This window comes from Pestalotiopsis fici, assembly GCF_000516985.1.
Source record: "Pestalotiopsis fici W106-1 unplaced genomic scaffold PFICI_Scf_4, whole genome shotgun sequence".
NCBI classification, from domain to species: Eukaryota; Fungi; Ascomycota; class Sordariomycetes; order Amphisphaeriales; family Sporocadaceae; genus Pestalotiopsis; species Pestalotiopsis fici.
The window spans coordinates 3,827,801-3,848,855 of record NW_006917094.1 but is presented as its reverse complement, the minus strand read 5'-3'; the positions used below and the strand labels follow the sequence as shown (position 1 = coordinate 3,848,855).

The 21,055-nt window shown below is 49.7% G+C and overlaps 6 protein-coding genes across 6 annotated transcripts; 1 reads left to right on the top strand and 5 right to left on the bottom strand.

Annotated features, from left to right (window-relative positions):
- Nucleotides 1-757: 757 nt before the first annotated feature.
- Nucleotides 758-6,211, bottom strand: PFICI_07146 (uncharacterized protein; the record flags this gene model as incomplete). The annotated part of the gene is made up of 3 exons (XM_007835727.1): nucleotides 758-1,275; nucleotides 1,331-3,116; nucleotides 3,167-6,211. 3 exons carry the CDS (start codon nucleotides 6,209-6,211, stop codon nucleotides 758-760), a joined length of 5,349 nt encoding a protein of 1,782 aa, XP_007833918.1.
- Nucleotides 6,212-7,841: 1,630 nt separating this feature from the next.
- Nucleotides 7,842-9,596, top strand: PFICI_07145 (uncharacterized protein; the record flags this gene model as incomplete). Its single annotated transcript, XM_007835726.1, has 5 exons — nucleotides 7,842-8,013; nucleotides 8,069-8,143; nucleotides 8,199-8,275; nucleotides 8,326-9,440; nucleotides 9,497-9,596. 5 exons carry the CDS (start codon nucleotides 7,842-7,844, stop codon nucleotides 9,594-9,596), a joined length of 1,539 nt encoding a protein of 512 aa, XP_007833917.1.
- Nucleotides 9,597-10,219: 623 nt separating this feature from the next.
- On the bottom strand, nucleotides 10,220-10,996 carry PFICI_07144 (uncharacterized protein; the record flags this gene model as incomplete). Its single annotated transcript, XM_007835725.1, has 2 exons — nucleotides 10,220-10,380; nucleotides 10,456-10,996. 2 exons carry the CDS (start codon nucleotides 10,994-10,996, stop codon nucleotides 10,220-10,222), a joined length of 702 nt encoding a protein of 233 aa, XP_007833916.1.
- Nucleotides 10,997-12,660: 1,664 nt separating this feature from the next.
- Nucleotides 12,661-13,707, bottom strand: PFICI_07143 (uncharacterized protein; the record flags this gene model as incomplete). The annotated part of the gene is made up of 2 exons (XM_007835724.1): nucleotides 12,661-13,479; nucleotides 13,543-13,707. 2 exons carry the CDS (start codon nucleotides 13,705-13,707, stop codon nucleotides 12,661-12,663), a joined length of 984 nt encoding a protein of 327 aa, XP_007833915.1.
- Nucleotides 13,708-14,423: 716 nt separating this feature from the next.
- Nucleotides 14,424-15,631, bottom strand: PFICI_07142 (uncharacterized protein; the record flags this gene model as incomplete). The annotated part of the gene is made up of 4 exons (XM_007835723.1): nucleotides 14,424-14,738; nucleotides 14,789-15,285; nucleotides 15,352-15,503; nucleotides 15,564-15,631. 4 exons carry the CDS (start codon nucleotides 15,629-15,631, stop codon nucleotides 14,424-14,426), a joined length of 1,032 nt encoding a protein of 343 aa, XP_007833914.1.
- Nucleotides 15,632-16,512: 881 nt separating this feature from the next.
- PFICI_07141 (FACT complex subunit SPT16) lies at nucleotides 16,513-19,860 on the bottom strand (the record flags this gene model as incomplete). Its single annotated transcript, XM_007835722.1, has 5 exons — nucleotides 16,513-17,615; nucleotides 17,671-19,276; nucleotides 19,344-19,465; nucleotides 19,525-19,609; nucleotides 19,684-19,860. 5 exons carry the CDS (start codon nucleotides 19,858-19,860, stop codon nucleotides 16,513-16,515), a joined length of 3,093 nt encoding a protein of 1,030 aa, XP_007833913.1.
- Between the last annotated feature and the right edge of the window lie 1,195 nt (nucleotides 19,861-21,055).

Here is a 21,055-nt window from a genome sequence, read left to right as displayed (position 1 = left end):
CATGCTATTGATCAATTTACGTACTAGCAAATAAGCATTTCCTAACCCAATGCTAGCGCGTCCGTGAATATACCATACAAGGTAGTAGGCAGGTACCTGGTAAATTTAATACTCTTTTGGCGCCTTGAGGTATACCTATGCGCATTGATTCCCTTCTTCAACACCCATTATATGCGAGATGCTGGAACTGAGTGGTTTGCGAGCAGTATGCACATGATTTTCAAGATGACGACTATGTCAGTGTTCCTGTTGGCAGGGCGCAGGGCCATTTCAAACAGAGGCATAAATTTTACTGAGAATTTATGGCGAATGAATCAGTGGTATCAAGCTGTAATCAGTCATGATGGCCATGGCATGATAGTTATGCTGTGCTCTGACTTCTTCCCATGCATAGCTGCTTGAATGATCCATACTTGACTCTCAATCTCCTGCATGTAAAAGCTCACTTCATTCCTTCTGTCGCCTTGATTATTGTGATCCGGACCTGGACGTGGCAAATGCCTGCAGTGTACGTGAAGCAATTGTCATATCAGTAGGGTTTCATCATGACCCCTTTCTATGCATTCCATTCCAACAAATAAAGAAAACCCATGAGTGAAAAAACGACATCTTGAGCATGCAAAACCATAACTCCTTGCCAATGTGGTATCCGTCCTTGATATACAGAATATGATGCCCCGGTCGTGACTTTTTACAGTATACCCTTCTCTTGCTGATTCATGTGACAATGCATACTTCCCTCCTCGTCTCTTGTTCTTCATTTGCGTCCTCGAAGCTCAGCACCGTATAGCTCCCTTTTCATATCCATGAACATATCCTCCACCTTGTTGACCTCATCTCGGGTCAGGGTGGCTGTTCGTAGTTCTGTGAGACCAGCTTTCAGGGCCTCCATAATTTTCTCCATGGGTGACAGTTCAAATGTTGCTTTGGGAACTTCCACTTGGTCCACCGAGACGGCCTTAACCGCATCTTCGAAATCTCTCTCTGCCACCACTCCCTCATTCTGCCCATCTGTGCTAGTCTCAATTTCCATGGCCGCAGGTACAGGCCCCATCGTCTCCAGCTCTGCTGCAGCTCCCTGGTCTGTATTCTGCGAGGCTTCCTGCACAATTTGCAGGTTTACAGCCTCAAGTTCATCTATTGACGTATCGACATCCCCATGCGTATACGCAAGCGGTACCTCTGTCGTTTCGTCATCCCTATTTGCAAAAGATTCTTGCGAGGAGCTTGTTTGTCGTTCTCCACCAGAAGTCTCGAATAACTCCAACGAAGCGCCTAGATTCGGTGTCAGCTACTATTCCAGCCATGGTAGAAGGCATTGAAGGCTTACTATCATTGGCCTGCGTAAGTTGGCTGCTAGGCACCGCTCCAGCGCCCCGCTTGTTGTCCTGGCTTGATCTGCGTTTCCTACTGTTCGCCTCTTCAGATGTGTCGCTCGTTCGCTTTCGCTTTCTCTTGAATTTGCGACCAGCATCGCGTGACGAGCTAGCCTCAAACGGCGTTGAAGGTATAACTGAAGAGGTCGCCTCGAGTCTAGAGTCATCTGATTTTCTCGATTCGTCCGCATCAGCGCTGACTGTTATGCAATCCAGCACTGGAGAGCCACCTCGTTCGTCAGAGAGCCCTGCATGAGAAGCTTTCAGCAGTCTTCTCTCAGGACCATCAGGGAGTGGTGAACACTTGCGCGAGTCGAGCTCGACAACAAGTCGCAGAAGACTGCGTTCATCAACATCGCTGGCGTCGAAAGATGGGTTTTGATATGAGACTGCCTTTTCCGTCTGCACAGCTGCGGCTTGTGCAGCCCTGGCCAACGCTCGCTGAGCTCGAGGTGTTTGTGGTTCAGGGCTCGTCAGTGCATCGACGAAAACTTCATGGTCCGATTTTGGTGTCTCTTGAACCTTGATGCTGCGTGCGTTAGGCGGCGTTGAGGCCTTTTGATGATTGTCCGACAACACGGGCCCCACGGGGTCGTTATCAATCATTGGAGCATCAGAGCCCTCATCTTCAATGTCGGCATGGTCGCAGTCATCATCAGATACAATTGGCGCAGCTTTCTCAATGCCCAACATGCGCGAGTTATCCACCAAAGACTGCTGATTCGCATGATTATTCTTCACCTGTCGAACTGAGGCGATTGTCTGATCAATCCGAGGTGAGCCAGAAATCGGGGACGACGTGAACTGCCATTCATCCAAAACACTGCTGCTGCTAGACTGTGCTTGGATAATTTCCGGGACAAGCGGATAGCGTCGAGGATCGGGGGGCGAAGAGGGGATATCATCCGTCATTTCCTGATCATTTTCATCAATGAGAGAAGCCTGTCCGCGTCGCGGGGTCGGAGTTGATGAGACATAGTCTTCAAAACTGCGATGTGACTTGGGAGTGACAATCTTCTCATTCTGTGACTCGTCTGGACCGTCATCCTGATCAATTTCTTGCTGCTTTTTACTTGGTACTTCACCACTTGACCGCATCTCTGGGAAGAGGGCAGCAGTGTTCCGTTGTCGCTCTTTGATCTCCTTCTGCCGTTCGGTCAATACTTGGGACTCATCATTAATTCGGATAGGAGATGAAGATTCAATGGCAGCAAATTGAATCTGAGAATCATCGTGCCGCAGTCTTGCCGCTGCACCACGCCTGGTCTTGGTAAGAGCACTGGTGGGTGTACTCTGTACCGATCGGTGGTTCGCTACGGAAAGTTGGATTGGCGTTGGAGTATTGGACTTTGAACGTCTCGATGACAAACGGCGATCAATTGGTGGTGTAGCTTTATGGGCTGGCGTGATTGACGAGACAGCAGCGTCAGTCTCATCTTGGGAGTCAATGAACTGGGGCTGCAGGCCGCTGGACTCGAGACTAGAAACATCAATCCCAGGAAGTACAATGTCGACATGAGGGCGAAGTGACAACAGGGTTGCCTTCAGTTTTTCTGGATAGATGACCTCCTCGGCTTCGCAGAATGCCTGGTTCCACATGACAGCGACACCGTTGACGATATGCTTGTGCCTGCTCTCAAAGGCCGAACATAGGAGGGGTTCGATGGTGTCAAGTTGTACTTGGTCCAGATTATCAGCCAGGATGAAAATGTTGCGAATACAGTTCCAGAGGGATTTGACCTAAGTTCTCAATTAGCAACAGCTACAACAAATTTTGTGAAATGACATACAGCATCAGATACGTGAGGGGATTGTCGGCTGCTATATCGCACTTCTTTGTCCTGGATCCAAAGTCCAATGCCGGTTTGCAGGTGCACCAAAGACTTGAACACCAAGAGCTTGTTGCACTTTGCGAGGAAAGTGGCGACTTCGTTCAGTAATGGTGCCACAACTCCACTACTGTTTCGTTCTTGATAGTGTTGGTAGGAATCAACAAGAAGGTGATTGATGAGCTTGTACAAATGATCGAAAGGATCAAAGGTAGCTGATCGCGATCCAGATATGGATGTTCCCCAAAGCCTACGCCGAGCGGCATCAATGGCGGCCTTGTCTCTTGGATATCGCGCATCCGATATCAGGCCGATCCCAGATAGAAAGAGGTAAATCGTGTGTCCAGAACTCGGTTTGTTTCCCAAGAGATCCAACACACACTTGGCCATGGGTTCAATGAGAGCAATTGCGCAGCCGGCCTCTCCCGTTTCCTCGATAGTCTGGCTCGCAATGAAGTTGTACAGTGATAGCCAGTTTTCCCGTGGAAGCTTTGGTGTCGAGCGTAGGCCTCTTTCGAGGTGTTTGACGAATTCCCGATACTCTGGTCCGACAGGAGGCTGGCTGCCGGCGCTGAGTGTTGACTCACTCGTTTGGCACACTTCGACCGATGACTCGAAGATCTCAGAAACGAAGATCCAAGGCCCAAAAGGTGATAGGGTACCCATGGGCATGCAGTCCATGAGCTCACGGCCAAGTTCGACTCGAGCCTTTGGTGGTTTCGTCGATATGAGGGGAGTGAAGATTGTTCGGAGGAGGTCTAGGAGACTTTCGTCGTCAGGGGCACCACCCGGGAGCGACGACAGAATAGAGAAAAGATGGAGCAGTGGCGTTCGAGTCATTCCTTGAGATTTTCCGGCACGATGTGACGGGGTGGCCACCGGGAGGAAAGTATTCTGGTTTCCAATGGAGAGCTGCCTTTCCGTGAAAGGTAGAATACCTAGAGAACCAATGAGCTCATTGACCAACGTAGCAACCGCGTCATAGAAGCGACTCCAGCTTTGGTCTTCAGTGGTGAGGCCCGAGAGTCCGTGGGACCAGATTCGCAGAAGAAAGGTGAAAGCATGCGCCATGAATACAGCTGTGTCCGACGAGACTTTGATTTCCTTGCTTGCAGCTAATGCCACAGAATTGACTAGGGACCGCCAGAGCCTAGCTGTAGCCGACGTCGGGTCTGCGAGGTCCAAGAACGTCTTGGTCAACATGGGTTCGAGGACAGAAAAGACCTTGGAAGCGTTCCGTCGGACCCATTTCGGATCCAGAGCAGGTAGCTCAGCGAATTTGACCAGAGGTGAATCTGCGATACGATCTTCCTTCCAAATCCTCGGCGTTGTCGAATTTAACAATGCTGCCATAATCTGAATAGCTTGAGGCAACTGGTCTGGCCAAGCAGACTGCGTTTGCGTTGTTTTCTTTGAGTTTGTAGCCGGGCTCACCATGGCAGCCATCAACTGAGGAACACAAGAGTCCCAAAAGTTGCTGATATGATCCGAGCTGGTGTTGGGTTTGAAGGAGTAGTAATATAAATTACAGAGACTGCCAATGACAACCTTGCGCAGCTCATCACTCAACTTCTTTCGCCTCAACTGACTTTCATAGGGCTGGCGAATGGTTGCAATGATTTTGGCAAAAGACTGATCATTGAGCTGCATGCAGTATACCAGACGGTTCCAAGCATAATTTGCTTCGAGTTTGGTCTGGAGATCGGCATGATTGAAGCACAGCTGCATGATCTCAAGCCACGGGCCAAAGAAGTCCCATTTGGTGACAGGACACCTCATGAGCAGTATTATGACGCTCCATATTTGTGGCACCACCATGCATTCATTCTTATCTTTCGACTTGAGCATGGTCTTGAGCCGCCCAGCGTAGTACTGGATGTACTTTGTCTCGTCGATTGCAAGCTCCAAGATCTCCATGACACGCCTCGATAGTTGCTTCTCCTTGGCTATGGAGAAGCTAGCTTCCAATCCGAGAGCAATGGCTGAGGCCCGAATCTCTTTGATGCTGCTCAACAGATCAGTGAAAAGATCGAGCAGCCAATCCGAGTGTACCACCATGTGCGGCTTGGACTGTTTAATCAATCTCCTGTATATGAGAATACGAGACATGATTATGCTTTTTCCTTTCATGTGCTCTTCAATGCGATGGAGAGATGAGACCAATCGACCGACACGGTCAGATGTCATGACCTTTGGAGGAAAATCTTGCGAGGCAACCACCTGCATCAGATGTCTTACAACATCCTTGGGCACAGTGGCATTATCAAAAGAGCGGATACAATGATCGATGATGAAGACTCTGAAATCGTTGGATATCGAAGAAGCGATGGCGGGAAAGTTGAGAAAGGTGATGAGAAGTGTCGATGCATGATTGGAGAGCGATGAATCGAGCTCTTTACTCTCTTCATGAACCATGGTCAAATCCCGTTGGATGAATTGAGTGAAGAGACCCATCTTATCCTGTAGGGCGATTCGATCCGGCAAGTTATTCGAGGTCTTGAGGGCCCGTACAAGCATCGAGTATGCGTCGAGCTTGGAGGCTCGGTCAGCCCCCGCAAGTTGTTTTGTAGTGGACTCGAGCATTGTGGTGATGGTAGCATTTCTTGTCGCTTCATCTGTCCCGGCAGAGGGATCAAGAGGATTGGAGATGGTTGGAGGTGAGGGTTTGAGGATGGACTTGAGCGGTTGTGCTGGACTGGCCGTGGAGACGGTAGAAGCAGGTGTGCCTGCAATACACCGGCCAGACGGAGCGTCGGAATAGTCTGCCTGGCTTGAAAAGCCAACCTTTTTGCGTGTCCTCCGGGAGGTCGGGTTGGACAAGTCTGAGGAATATGGCGAGTAATCCGGAGGAGTCTGGAGACTCCGCCTTGGGTCGAGGGAAGGGCGGGCGAGCAGCTGTTTCTCGTTCTGCTTGTGAGGATCGGTTGGCTTCTCTCGCGGGGGCGTTGGCGGTCGAGGAGGGATTGTCTCCAGACTAGTACTGGTGACAACTACGTCCGGTACCATGACTGAAGGTCGGACACCTCAAGGACTTGCAGGCCCACCGCTCAAGAGTCTCCTTCAGAGACCAGTGAACATGTGGTGTCTAGCGGTTGTATAAGTGCGTGCAAGTCTAGCTTCCGAGACGCGGTAAGGAATGAACGGCGCTCGAAATATACCTTTTCAAAAGTAAATGGCTGAGAAGATGCAAAGGAGGCCAGTATTCAATAGACCATCAATTACGAAAAGTTGAGAGGAGGTTGAGTAGAGTGGCTGTTCGCGGAAAGCACTCGACAAATTGGTCACCCGCTCCGGGATCAAATCACATCCATTTGGTAGTAGTAGGAAACGCGTCCGGGACCCTGTGAACGCGGCGCGTTCTAAAAGCTAGACCCCTGCTTAATTGATTTTTCCTCGCCAACCACCCGCCCATGGGCGGCGGGGTCAGTGCTTTTAAGGCACGCTAAAAGATACTACACGTCCTATGCATGCGAGCGCGGCGCGTTTGCTGACTTTTAAGGTGGTTCTCGTCAGTCTGGGGGTGCGTCTGCTATGTAGTTACGGAGTACATGGGTAATGCAGTCGTTTGAAAGTGTTCAAGCTTCCCTTGTGCACCACCATGGTCCATCCATCCACCAAACATCGATAATCATACAGTACGAAGTGCATTTTTAGTGCTTGCATCTACTACGTCCATGACACGCTGCACTGAAGCCCTAACAAAAGAATGCCACGCCGCGGAGACGGTATTTAGGCGCAGACTGCATGTACTGTGTACATTCTCGATGTAGTACTAGCTCGACAATCGAGGGGTCCTCATCCAAGTTGTCCACTTTGAACCCCCTTTGGCTCCGGATCAAGCTGGATTGCATTTGTACGTATGCATGTCACCCCAGCCAGGACTGCCGTACATCCATCCCCCATACCTACATTGCACAATCGATGCATGTCCATCCGACCTGAATCTTCATAATCAAAACTAAGCTTTTTGCTGCGGTCTCACGCCCGTCTGTATCATACCAACGCTGACCTTGCGCCCAGCTTTTACTTTCAGGCTTCAACAATTCCAGGTAAGTTGGTATATTTCTCTTCTTCCTCGTTCAATCTTCCAACTTCACGCACAGTTGGGGTATTGCAAGCATCACCCCAGTCTGAGCAGACAGAGCCTATAAGTTTCTGGTGTATCGTACATATATTTCCGCAAGTGCTTCACAAGCTTCTTGCTCTCATTCGTATACTCCGGCATACTTTTTCAAGATCTGTCGGCCGCATTTGATAAATATTTGGAGGGCATCGGACTTCTTACTGAAATTACGTCCAGCACCTCACTAGTCAGATCTCATACAGTCAGTCAGAGCACACATTACCCATCCCATGCCAGCATAGAATGGCGGCTCTGGAAGTCCCTTGCCGCCGGGTGTCAATTTAGCCCTTTTCTATCCTCCGGCCACAAGGCAGTGTGGCTTGAACACAATATGATTGATACTAGACTTGCCGACCTTGTGCACCCATATATATATCTATATATGTATCGGGATTGCATCTGCGTCTCTCCAAGTCACCACGCCGTACAAAACTCCTCTAGCAGCCTAAGCATTCGTCTCGTGGCTCTTTCGAACATATCATCTCCTGTTCTCTTTTGCCAAATCAACTTACAATGCCTGCACAGATTTGTCGCCAAAGACCACATGGTCTCAAGCGATTGTTCACATCTTCGTCTTTGGGTTCTTTAGGTCCAAATTCTCCAAGTAGCCCGATTCACTTCTTTGATAGGCCCAGTGAATACCAGAAGGAAATGGCACAAAGTATGGGCACCTTGACTGGGCCAGGTATTTACCCATGTCCGGAGTTAGGAGCCTGTCCTCCAGTTGACCCTCTATTTAGCCAAGCTGGCCGCAGTAACCGAGCTCATCGACAAACTGAACAAGGATCTCGAGACTGTCAGTCTTCTCCCACATCGTAAGCATCATCATACGCTTTGGAAATTTGGACAAGTTCATAACAGGTTCTGTAGAACGTGATGCGGCCTTGGAGGAGCTCAAAATCTATGGGAGAGATCCAAGGAACGCCGAGCCCATTTTCACCAAGACTGTAAACCTCTCGACATTCCCTCTAAAGCAAGAAATACTGACGTGGCACAGGGCATAGAAACTTTAGCTAGACATGCGTTCAACAGCCCCTCGAGCACAACATCGAGAAACGCTCTCCGATGTCTGTGTAATGCCTTGTTACTGAAGGCAGAAACACGGCAAATCTTCATTGACCTGAAATTTGAGGCAAAGGCTTGCCTCAAGTTGAAGAATGACAATCGAGACGATGAGTTCCTCGTTTCGAGGATTCTCTTTCTTACCACGTATGCCAAGGCTAATCTACAAGATCTGATCGACCAACACCACATTGCCGAAAGCATTATCAAGAATCTGGAACGACACGCCAAACATGCCGCAAGCGGAGCGGCGCCTACTGATCCCATGGAAGCCATGGCTTTGATTGAAACTTTGAAGCTTCTTTTCAACATCACACACTATTGCAGAGACAAGACTTCTTCATTTACTCAGGCCATCCCCCCTATCGTCACTCTCCTCTGCACCGGAACATACTCAAACACTCGACCAAAGCCCCTCGATGCACCCGTGGTGAACCTGATCAATGCTCTCTTGAATCTCGACCTCGGTTCCCCAGACATTCACAGTTCACTGTACCCTGCTGCCGAGCCCAGACAGTTTTCGGATCGTCTCATCGACCTTCTCAAGTCATCAAGTAAGGCTTACAATGATGAGGAGCTCGAGAACAATGTTACTGCCTTGATTGGCGTCATTCGAGGTATTCACGAATATGCTCCAGGCGAAGTCAAGACGGCAATCAGAGTAGCATTGCTACCCACGGCAGACGATCGCAAGGAAGTCCTAGGTCGCGGTACTACGATTGCGTCGTGGCTATTACGCAACTCGACCAACCCGCTCACGCCGCAGCTCCGAGAGGCAATTTCGGAGCTTCTGTTTGACATGTCGGACAAGGACGCCACAACATTTGTGGACAACGTCGGCTTTGGATTCGCCTCTGGGTTTTTATACAACAGAGGGCTTCCGGTTCCCAACAGTGCACAGGAGGCCTTTGCGGACGCCGAAGGGGAGGCTCAACCTGTCAACCCCGTCACGGGCCAGTTCCTCAACTCAGAACAAGCCCCAAATGTCCCAGAGATGACTGATGCGGAGAAGGAGCGAGAAGCTGAACGACTATATGTACTGTTCGAAAGGTGAGCGTGGACATTCGAACCCTGTTCAAGTCCCATACTGACATAACATTTCTTAGATTGAGAGCAAACGGCATTATTTCTGCAGAGAATCCAGTCCGGGTCGCCCAGCAGTCAGGACGCTTCGAGGAATTGTCAGACGACGATGAGCTCGACTAGCTGCTGACTTCAGGCTGACAGATCGGTCTCGCATGAGTGATACTTTTTATATTAGTTTAGTCAAGAGGTAGTTTACACGCTATACAAAGTCCCTACATATGAATGAAAATAATCCAGACAACAATGAAATGTATTCGTCACACAATCATTAGAGCGGCAAATCTGAAAGTAATGTGTGCGACTCTGGCGTTCGACATGGTCATTCCAATTTACAAGTTATGGTAGGCACACAAATGGTCACTAAACTTTATGGTGTGAGATGTTATATTTTGAATTATTGGAATTGAATTTGGTATACTGGTGGTATCAAGAGGTATATGAGTTACAAACAAAAACAGTATGAAAAATTATCATCTCTGCAATATCGTGGTGTCATAACACCGGACTTCGCCGCGACATTTTGTCTCTTGCCTCTTCAAATCATGCGCTTATCGTTTCTCATGTGCGTTGTGTGGGGGTATATGTATAAGATGCCAAGGTTTTAAGGTCATCAAGTCTGACCCAGTTTTTCCCCGGGATTTGTTTTCTTGCATAGTGGTGATCCTCGTGTGAAGATAGATCCTAGATTTAGAACTTCAAGGAACCCGACTTGGGAGGTCCTTTGTTGGGCACGTTCTGGATATTTAGAACCACCGTCTGCGGGCGGGACGAGTAGGCGGGCTGTCGTAGCGCTCAACCTTGGCGCTGCTGTGTCTTTTCTTGTGCAGACGTGCGCTACAGCAGGTGAAGAAGACGACAATGGTGGCGAGCAGGTTGCAAATGGCGGCAACAAGTAGAGTCCACACTATAAGAAGAGGAAGAAAGTTAGCAAGATTGTCTCAATTTCATATTGATTGAAGGAATGAAAAGGCGAACGTACTGCAAGCACCAAACTCGGAGGTGGCACCCGTGTCCGAGCGGTTGACGGCGTTCTTGAGAATAGCAAAGCCGACGAAATCGGTAATGAGGACGACGAGAGTGACGATAAACGTCAACAGGGAGACGATGGCGGCCAAGAAGCTGCCGACGACGCCGGCGCCAAGGGCGAGCAGGAACGAGATAAAGGACAGACCGGCGGCGACGGGGTGGAGGACCATGACGCGGGTCAGTCCATTGGCCGTGTCGCCAGCAAAGTCAGACGTGTCAAAGGCGCCGCTGGATCTGTTCTTGAGCACGCCGGCCGCGTCGTAGCCCACGTGGGTGGACGAGCAGTCGTCGTCGCTGCCAGACTGCTGGACGCACCAGCCAAAGGTGCCAAAGGTGATGTCGGGGCTAAAGTCATTGTCGTTGTTGGCGAGGTTCACCTTGAGCACCGACAGGTTGTGTACCACGGGGGCGCTGATGCAGGTGATGATGAGGAGAATGGTGGCTGAGAAGAGCAGAAAGGAGCCAATGTGGTGGAAGAAGCCTGTTTGACGCATGTTGGGAGATATTATGGTATGCCGGCTACGATTTGGCTGTTCCTTGTTATTGTCAAGTTGAAAAAAAGTAGGTCAAGAATGATTCCTCGAGGGGGGGAGAGAGAGGGCTGGTTGAAATGTCAAGCAGCGAGCGCAAAACGAAGCCGTACAGATTACAAGTGGTCACAGGATGAGAGGGATCAACAATCAAGGTTGGGGCGGGAGCGACAGCAACATATATCAAGAAACCACGGTCTCAGACAGACGATCATAGAACAGTGATGTGATACACGCGCTCACGCTTCCAGTTCTTGGCTAGGACCCTGTCACTCGGCTCGGGTAGTATACTGGCAGGGCTGGCACAACAAACAGGAATTGGGACTGAAGAAGAAAAAAGAAAAAGGGACTGTTCGTCACATTGCCATACTACGTACAGGCTGTGGCTAGGCCCCTGAACACGCAATCTAGAAGTGATCATACGACGTCATTCCGTTCACTGTCGGCTGCCATATCCTCGATTGGGGATAACACCAAGGGTAAATCGGCACGTCCAGTCGAGGCAATTTGGACCAGACTACAGCTATTGCACACAACCAGCACAGTTGGCTCAGCTACCATCCACCGGAATTGGTCTTTGTCGCTCTATCATCGTCGTCGTAGTCGTCGCCTGCTGCGCCAGTAAGACTATACCTGCTTCAGGCATAACCTAGGTGAAATTCAATACGCCGGCGCCCAGTTCGAGCCGGTAGGTAAACTGGCAGAGACTGGCTGCACCGGCTGTTGGTGATGAAATGACGTATGGGCGCAGCTAGAAAGGGCCTATGGAGGTGAGTCCCCAGGCCCAAATCGGCCCCTGCATTGGCTGGACTCTCACTAAAACCAAGGCGTGGGATTGGAACCACATGTCCACCCGCACTAAATCACAGCGCCAGGATCTGGCCGTTCCTTGATTTTGGAGCCAAAAAGTGACGTGCTAAACCCTTCGAGCTTGGCGAGCCAAAGCCGACTTCAAGTCTCTTGACCCTCGTCAATTTTCGTGCAATTGCGCTGCCGACTGCCGAGGCGCTCAACTTATTTTGTCGGCATGGTCCATGTAGGCGTATGATGGGGGAGTTACATAATGATTCTTTCATTTTCATCAATGTTTGCGTATCTGGGTTTCTGCGCGGACAGAAATCTGGTGTCTTGCTTCCTCTGTCCCTGCTTCGAGGTTCGCAACAGTGGTCACTGGTAGTGCGTGCCACGGTACATGTGCCTGCTACTTTCTCCTTTCCCTCAAATTGCACTTCTGCATGGGTCAAGCCACAGACAGATTGCCAATTCATTCCCATCTCGTCTTGTTTCGTGCAGGATTGGCTGACATGATACGAAACAAACAATGTCCCATCTCCCACCCCCCGGAACAAGGTCTTCTTTTGGCAAAAAGCTCACATGCTAAATGCCGGTACTGTGTATTGGAGATGCTGGGGGGTTGATGATGCTTGATTGGCCTCACTCTCCTGCCATGCTAAGGAGGAATCCCATACCTCGGAGTTAGCTTGCGGCGAGCCATATTACCTTATCATTTCATCCTGCATATTGATTTGACGCGCATCCTTCGGTTATTGGTAGGCGCTTCCAGAAGACCGAATCATCGCGTGATGTTTCTGCGGAGTGTACAGTCTTTGCTGCCATTATAATGTCTTTCAAGACCCGTGAAATAAGTCGTGGAAATCAGACGGTGAAATGGGCTTGTCCTTGATCATGTCCTTATGACTGTTTTCCCTCTTGTTGGTGTCATCCGCTACCGATTGTGCGTCGTTCCAATTGGACTTGTTAGGTAGCGTAGGCTCATGCGACAGCTTGCCCTTCTGTTCTGCTATTGATTCCTGACTTGATGATGATGATGGTGTCTTTGAAGATTTTGCGACGGCGGCTAGACTTCGCATCACGTCGGGTATTTCATTCTCGGCTTTCCGTATACGCCTTTCAATAAAATAGGATCGGCGCGATTTGCTTCCAAGGAGGCTCTCTGCTCCCTCATCCTCATGCCCCATAGGATCTTGAGATAATTGTCTGCCCGTGTGCCAGTCGCGCAGACCGGGCGACATGCGACTGCCGGGGATCGATTTCTTCAAGGCCAAAGACACAAACGTGTCGTAGCCATCATTGCGCGGCCATGGCCCGTGGAGCGGGCTCAGCTCGACGGCGCGTTTGTGATTGAACGAGGCATTGGCCGGAAACACATGTATTGTAAAGGTCTTGCTGATGAGCCCCATGCTGATCTCGGCGGTCGTGTCACCCGTCCCCGTCGACTTACTTCCCCGGCGCCTCCATTGTTCTACTGGTTGAACATTGACGGGGTCCGTGATTGTTGTTCGGAAAGAAGCGCCCCAGGCAGCGGTCGAGAAGAGCGAGGCCTTGGCCGCATCCTGCAGGTGGACGATGCGCTCGTAGGGTGAATCGCTAAGGAGTGACCGGGCACTCTCGGGCGTGGTCGTGACTGCAATGAACGAGGAGCTGTCCTATACAACAGATTGAGTCAGCCAACACACGATTGTGGCTAGATCGAGACAATGCGATTTTACCTCGAGCCTCTTGAAGACCTCAATGTTCGTGTCGGTGCCAGCCGCGGCCAGGGTCTTGAGAACGGCCCGGCGCTCAGTAAAGCTCGATGGCGCAGGCGAGCATTTGACAAATAGCGTCCGGGCGCTGAGTGACGACGGGAGCGTCTTTGCAAATACCGAAGCCATTCCTGGTCGGTCGGGGAAATAAATCCTCGCCAATTGCAAGCAATAAACGAATTGCGCCGTGCTTGGCTCGGAAAGGGAGAGAGAGTTGGCTAGACATATGCCAGCTCCATCCTGAAGCTCAACCAAAAATCAATTGTCTGCGCCGGAATCATCCCGCGTTTAGGTGGCTGCGGAATGCCCCGGTGGATTCAGCCAATCAGCATCGCATCATATCAAGACGGCTTACATACACTTCTGTTAGACTTCACGTGTAAGGTAGGAAAGAGTTCCAACTTTAACACAATGAATATTTTTATAATTGCTTATTTATTGAAGCTATATTTGTGCAAATGGAAGATGAGAAAATGCCACCATTTGCACTTCAATTATCATTATTAATCGCGTGTGGTAACAGATAATGGTGCTCATCATGAAATCATAATTCATTAAACTACTTGGAGACTGACTTTTTCATATGCTATGAATTCTCCAGTTTCGCTCTCAGGTCATGGGAAACTTTCCGGTGCGACAGTCAAATCTCTAGACTTTGACCACCATAGCAGTCTCCCGACAACTCAATTGTCGCAAATGGTCCTTCTTGAAGTATCCGTTAGTCATATGATTCGCAGTATCTGTTGGTAGACTCACTGAAAATGATGTGCGGATGATGGTCCCAGGCCAGTGCCGAAAAGTATAGTATACAGCTATTCAGAAGTGTCATCACAATGCCTTCAGACTTAGGCTTTCTTCGTCTTCTTGGGTCGTTTGGCATTGCGAGCCTCCTTCTTGTCGTATGCCTCGACGAGATGCATGCAGCCCTTGAGGTTTTCAACGGGTTCCCAAGTATTCTCTGTATCGGCATAATTCTCCCACTTGACGTGATACTTGGTCACTCCGCCCTTGTCCACTTTCTTGTTGACTAGCTTCTCAACCGCAAAGAATGTCTCCTTCTTGGGACGACCTCTGCCGCGACGAGCAGGTTGCTGGGTGATATTCTTGCCTTTGGAAGAAAGGAAGTCTGTCTTGATGGCAGGCTGCTTCTGTTTCTTGGTCTTTTATCTGTCAGCAGCACGGTTTTGGTTGAGCTTGACGGAAAACTCACTTGTTCAGACATGTTGACCTTGGCAGACTCTGAAGCAGCTCGACTTGAGCGTCGTGGTGCGTGGTCACCAACTTTGGCTGGTGAAGCGCTCTTGTCACTCTTTTTCGAAAGTGAAATGGACTCGGCAGACTTCTTGGCTCCATCACTAGCCTGTGCAGCAGATGCTGACTTTCTGGGTCTGCCACGCGGCTTGCGGGCGGGTTGTGAGCCTTCGTTTTCTTGCTCTACAATGGCAGTCTTAACGTTCTTGGAGGTGCGGCCTCGCTTCTTGGGGCGAACTTCGAGCTCGCCAGCGTTATCATCTTCCGAGAGCTCGCGGGCACGCTTTTCCTTGGAAAATAATTCAGAGATGGCCGGAAGATCGAACTCAACGTTGACTTCGCCGCTATCATTGCCACTGTCATCTTCATCATTATCGCCTTCGCTGAGACGAACAACCGTGGGTGTTGCCTTCTTGGATGACATCTTCTCGAGGACTGGGGAAGATGTCTTGATGGCTACAGATTGTCAATAAATGATCATTACTCTGGCACTGATTTTGGCAACACATGGGGTAAACTCACGGGTGGATGGGAGCTTCTTGCCCTTTTTCGACGGACGGCCTCGCTTCTTGGGGGCCTCATCGCTAGGCTTGGGGTTGGTGTTCAATTCCAGAGACAGGCCATTGTCAGCGTGCTTGCCAGATTCTTGATTGTCTACGTTGACCTCGATAAGGCTAGATTGCAGTCAGCAAATAACACGCACGAGTGCTGAGGAGTTGAAAGATGTGACTGACTCGGATGCGACTTGAGGAATCTCTTCATCTTCGCGGGCGTGATCATCCTTGGAAACGGGAGAAGGCATATCGGATGACCGCTGCTGAAGCAAAGTCAGTGCTGTTGTTGAGTTGGTGATCGCAATTGGAAAATGTTGAGTTATTGTCCGAGAAAAGGAAAGAAATGCTTGGACCTAGGATTTGAAGACTCGCACACAGTGACAAACGGCAGGAGGAGGAGGCCCGAAAAAAAGAAAAGAAAAAGTAATTCTCGCTGCAGTTGTACCGGCGTTTGTAAAAAGGAAGGCGCGTTGGAGGCTAGGGTGATAATCAAGGCTGCGGATTATTCCACTCCACTTTTGAAAAGTGAAAAGATCAAAAGTCAAAACCAAAGACAAAAACTTATCGCCGCAATAATTTTCTTCCTCGGCATGGTTTATAAAGATTAGTTTGTTGTATGCGCGCGCATGTCAGAGGAAACGGCAAAGGGGGTCTTGTAGGATGGTCTCTGTCGGTTTACCGGCATGTGAGAATCTCTTGATGGCACTCATAAGACATTTGATCTCGAGATTGCTCTAGTGTCATAGGTTACTGCGATCACTTAAGTATATGCAGCCAGTTGTCTTGAATATGAACCATAAACGCCTTACGTCTTTTCATAAAGTACTCTTTACCCTATAACAAACTGGATTCCCGCCCGGGCACCACATCATTGAGCTGCTCCTGCCCCTAGCACATGCCGTACCTCCTAGAGCGAGCCCATTCATTTCCCCCTCAAAGCGAATATAATCTACAGGCCGAAGAAAATGTCAGATCCGAAAGAACGCACGCTCGTCTGCAAGACATCCGCGTCGCCATGAAACACATCCCACGAGTCCAGACCCAGTGCGAGCCAGTTTGCTCCACAGAGGCCAGGCTTGAGCCAACGCTCAAGACCATTACCGATGCACTGTAATTCCCGGCGTATCGCCTACTTTCTTCTCTTCTTCTGCTTGCGGTCTTCGTCCTCGAGGCCGCTCTCCCGATCCTTACGTTTGGCCTTCTTCTCCAGCTCGTCCCAATCTTCGCCTTCTTCGTCGTCGGAAGCCTCCTCTTCCGAAGCATCGGCGGAGGCATCGTCGTCAAAGTCCGAATCTTCCTCTGACGACTCACTAGCATCGTCGAGTTCCTCTTCGGAAATCTCAAACGCAGACTCCTCCTCTTCCTCCTCTTCACCCTCGTCGTCGCTCTCGGCGGCCAAGAATGACCAACCGCCATCTGCAAAGAACTGGTGGGTGTCTGCTGTCACGGTCTTCATGATCGTGGGCCAGTTGAGGTTGAGAGGTCCTTCGGTATAGGCGATCTCGGAGCTGTCGAGCCATTCCTTCACATCGTCCAGAGACTCGACTGGAATGGTATTGATATGTGCTGGTGCTCGAGTAAAGTCTTTGAACACAAAAACGAGATCAAAGTTCTTCAATCCGAATTGCACACGTTCCAAGTGAGCAACTTCTACGTCTTCCAAGGTGACGACAAGGAATGGGGGTTCTGTCACCTGGATCAGACAGTCGGTTGTGGGCTGAACATAGACATTGCTGCGGAACGGAACACCATTAAAGCCAAGTTCTCTGATCGGCATGTCTACTTCAATAGACTCGCTCTTGCCGGCCTCGGCAATCTTCTGCGCAAAGTTCTGGAAAAGACGGTCGAGTTCGGCACGGCGGCGGCGCTCTTCTTGTTCGGCCTCGAACTCGTCCTCATCACCATATCGGTACTTGCGCTTGCGATTACCAGTTTCATCAAACTGAATGTCCGTTGCTTCTCGGTAAAACTGCACGTCCTTTGTCTTCTTGTTCTTGCCGCCCAAGATGATGGGGTCCTTGAGGTGTATGTGGATGATGACAATCAACTCGTGAGCACAAGGCTGGAAGAATAGATGTCGAATGTTGGAGAAAAGCACATCCACCCTCTGTTGGCTGCTCAATGGTGACTGGTACCGGATACCGTTCTGGTGTATCTCGACCTTTCCAGGAACCCGCTTGCCTTCCATGGCAGGACGGATAAAGACATTGTCCAGCACCTGTGGGCGGCGGTCTAAAGTCAAATTAGTAACATGATATGTCGTAAAGAATGAATGTACCACACTTACTTCTGATCTCAACCAGCTTATCTTGCTCGACGACATCCTCCATCTCCTTCTTGGCTTGCTCCTTCTTGGTAGCCTCTTTCTTCATGTTTGAGATACGAGTTGCTATCTCCTCATATCGATCACCGTCCAATGATCGGAAGGTCAAGCTACGGACGAACTGAGCGCCAGGATCTTCAAAAGGCTGATCATCCTTCCTACCAACACCTTGGCCTGGGGACAGGAAGTTGATTCTAAGGAATGACCATTCGCCTTCGTCGTTCTTGCTGGCGTTCTTGATGGTATGGATATGGAAAGGAACGGGACGGCCCATAACAGGAAGGATCACTGTTCCATTCTTCTCATCAATGAAGATTTCCAAGTTCTTCACTTTGGATGGTAGCTGGTTCTCTCGCTTGTACGATTCAAACTTCTTGAACTTCTTCACCTCGGCACCATTCTGGCCGCTGGTGGACTCGGCAAATCTCGCCAACCCTTCTTTCTGCTTCTTCAAAGCCAGTTGCTTTTGGTGCTCGCGACGCTTCTTATCACTTTCTTCGTTGACCTGAGTCGTGCGCTCGGATCTGAGCCTGGTATTGGTGATGTTTTTAGTGGCAACTGCACCAACTCGAGGGTCTTTTTTCTCCTTCTTGGGGGTAGGCTTCTCCTCCTCCTCGTCCTTGAAGAAGAAGGAAGTGGCGTCAAGCTCGGTGGGAGCATCGCCAGTGAAGACAACCGGGTCGCTGGAAGTGACACGAACAGTATCGGTAATGACTAAAGAATAAGTCTTGCTAAGCTTGTCCTGAGGCTGAGGATTCTCGATGTCCTGGAATCCAGTAGTAATACAGAGTGTCATGCCGTCCTTCAGAGTTCTGCTGTTCTTGGCGTTGAGTAGTAAAGTAGGATCCTTGCTCTCAATACCAATACCAGCACCCACGTTCTTGAGGAAATGCTTTTCGAGCTCGGGCTTCTTGGATTTGATCAGACCAAGGGCCTTCTTGTAGACGTCACTGACAGTCACGCCGTCTCTAATCTCCTTCAGAACAAGGTTGTGGACAGCGAAGAGGAGTTTGTAGTTGCTCTCCTGGGTCTTGTTCGGATCGACCAGGAAAGTTCGGGCGATCGCAGACCCATAAGACTTGTAGCGCATCCCCATGCCCGCAATGATGATACCGGCGTGCAAGTTATCGTTGGTCGACTCTTGCTGGAACTTCAAATCGTACTTGCCACCGCTCTGAATCGACGGACCAAGGTACCAATCAAGGTGGCTGGGATCGAAGTCAGAAGGCAGCTTTTGCTTATTAGGTAGTTCTACTGTCTTCCACCATTTGGTGTCATCGAGCTTCTGGTCGACCTTGTTGGCGAGGGCACTGTGCTTGACCTTCTTCTCCTGATCGAGGACATCCGACATTTGATCGAGGAAGTATGGGTTCATCAGGGCCACGCAGGCCTTGGAGGCGGTTCGCATCGCACGCAGTTCGGTTTCGTCCTTGACAGAGAAGGCGGCACTAGAGAGCGCGGGGGCAATGTCAACCTCTTCAGCATCCTTGCATTTGTCGCCAAATACTTTCTTCCACTCGTCGACGAAAGGGCCCTTCGATGTGTCTTTGGGAAGGACTCCAACCTTCTTCTGTTATGAGGTTTCGAGTCAGTACATATTCGAGTCCGTGCACACAACTCTCCAGGGAGCCACTCACGCCAGCTGAGTTGATGGTATCGGCAAGCTTGACGAAAAGCTTCTCGTTCTCGGCTGCATCTTTGCCACGCACTAAGACTTCGATAGGGAATCTGCCGCCCTTGAGTTGCTCCAAGTGTTTAGCTACAATAAAGTCAGCCAATGTCTTTGGACAAGATATTGTGAGCGCTTATGAGTCCTACCCTTCTTTGCAGTCGTTACAATGTAGAGGCAATCGATAGTGAAAAGCATGAGTGTAGTCGGAAATTCGTAGCCAAGTAACCAGAACTGGATGATGATTAGCAACATGGGACCTCGAGGCCAAGAGGCAAGTCGGTAGGGCGGAATGGTGGACTACTCACGTGCATGGCATTGTTCTTGTGAAATTCGGGGTTCTCCTCAACCTTGCCCATCATGATGACGATGGAGGCAACGCCATTGAAGACCTGATCGCCGGCGCGTTTGTCGGTTTTCCAGGAGGTGATGAAATGATTGACGCGCTCCTGGAAGAGCTTTCCGTCGATCTTGATATCTGCCATCTTGATAAACGACGCGAGTTGCGATCGCGATGATGGAAGACGCTCGATAGCGACGGCGGTTGATGTTGGGAAGTAGGTGGCCCTCTTTCAAGCTTGTGCGGGTTGCGAGATCTGAGAAAAGTGCTTGAGCTTGCGGTTCTGGTCGAGGCAGTGACGCGAAAAAAGTGGGGAAAGGGATGGTGTAGCGCAGGTCTTGGCGCGTCAAGTTTAATGGGCGGGATTCAACTTACGCGCGTGTCACTGACAGGTAATAGGTATGTGCAGAATCACTGCTCTCACTCTTTTTCTGTTGATGATGAGTATACCAAACCTCTGGGAATAATTTTCACCATGGACGGAATGACAGTTCTGCAAGTCTAAGTTGTAGGCAAAGTTGAAAAGTGCTCTTTCTCTCTCTACCTTGAAAGACCAGTAAAAGCACAAGTCGAGGGTGATTGCCATACTTTAGGCCCCAGGCTGCAGCTGGTTGGTTCTCCAATGTTAGTAGTGCATGTCTTCTGATTCCTGCGGGCTTATACAACGTCAATCATGCGCAAAACTCGAGCTCTTAAAGCCGGCCTGTTTCCTTACATACAGACAGCTCAAGAAAAAACCAGCATCCCATCATCTTTGAGAGTCACCGTCTTGACTCTCGAAGATCTATCTTGCGGAATAATGCTGATTAGCCAACATGTCAAACATGCACGTAGACTTTTGGCAGCGCAGTGCTGAAATGTCTAGATTTATGGCAACCGCTCAATGTTGGGTAGGAAATGACAGTAACATATACGTGTGCGCCTCTGAAGTCTCGAGAGACTTGCTCGTTTCTTGTGGACCCTTATGTATTCAAAATGGCCAAGTTCTAAGAAATCATATGTATACGCATTGATACTGGTTTCTGAGACTTTGTCCCATAGGTAAGCAAGAATGCCATGATCAACGTGGGAATTTGGCACTCATCCTCCAGACAATACCTCCATGTATTGTCTCAACTTTTGACTCATTCCCTGGTGATGGTCCAGCTCATCAATGACGTGGTCAAGTCAAGAAGGACTGGAATGAGGTCACCAAATAAGACTCTGCTGAGAAAGCTCTGTATATATCACAGAGGTACCAGTCGAGGGCAATGGTCTGCTGTCTTATTTTGGAGGGATTACTGCTTTTACAATACGTAGGAGCGAAACAACAATTCACTTACAACACATAAACTATAATA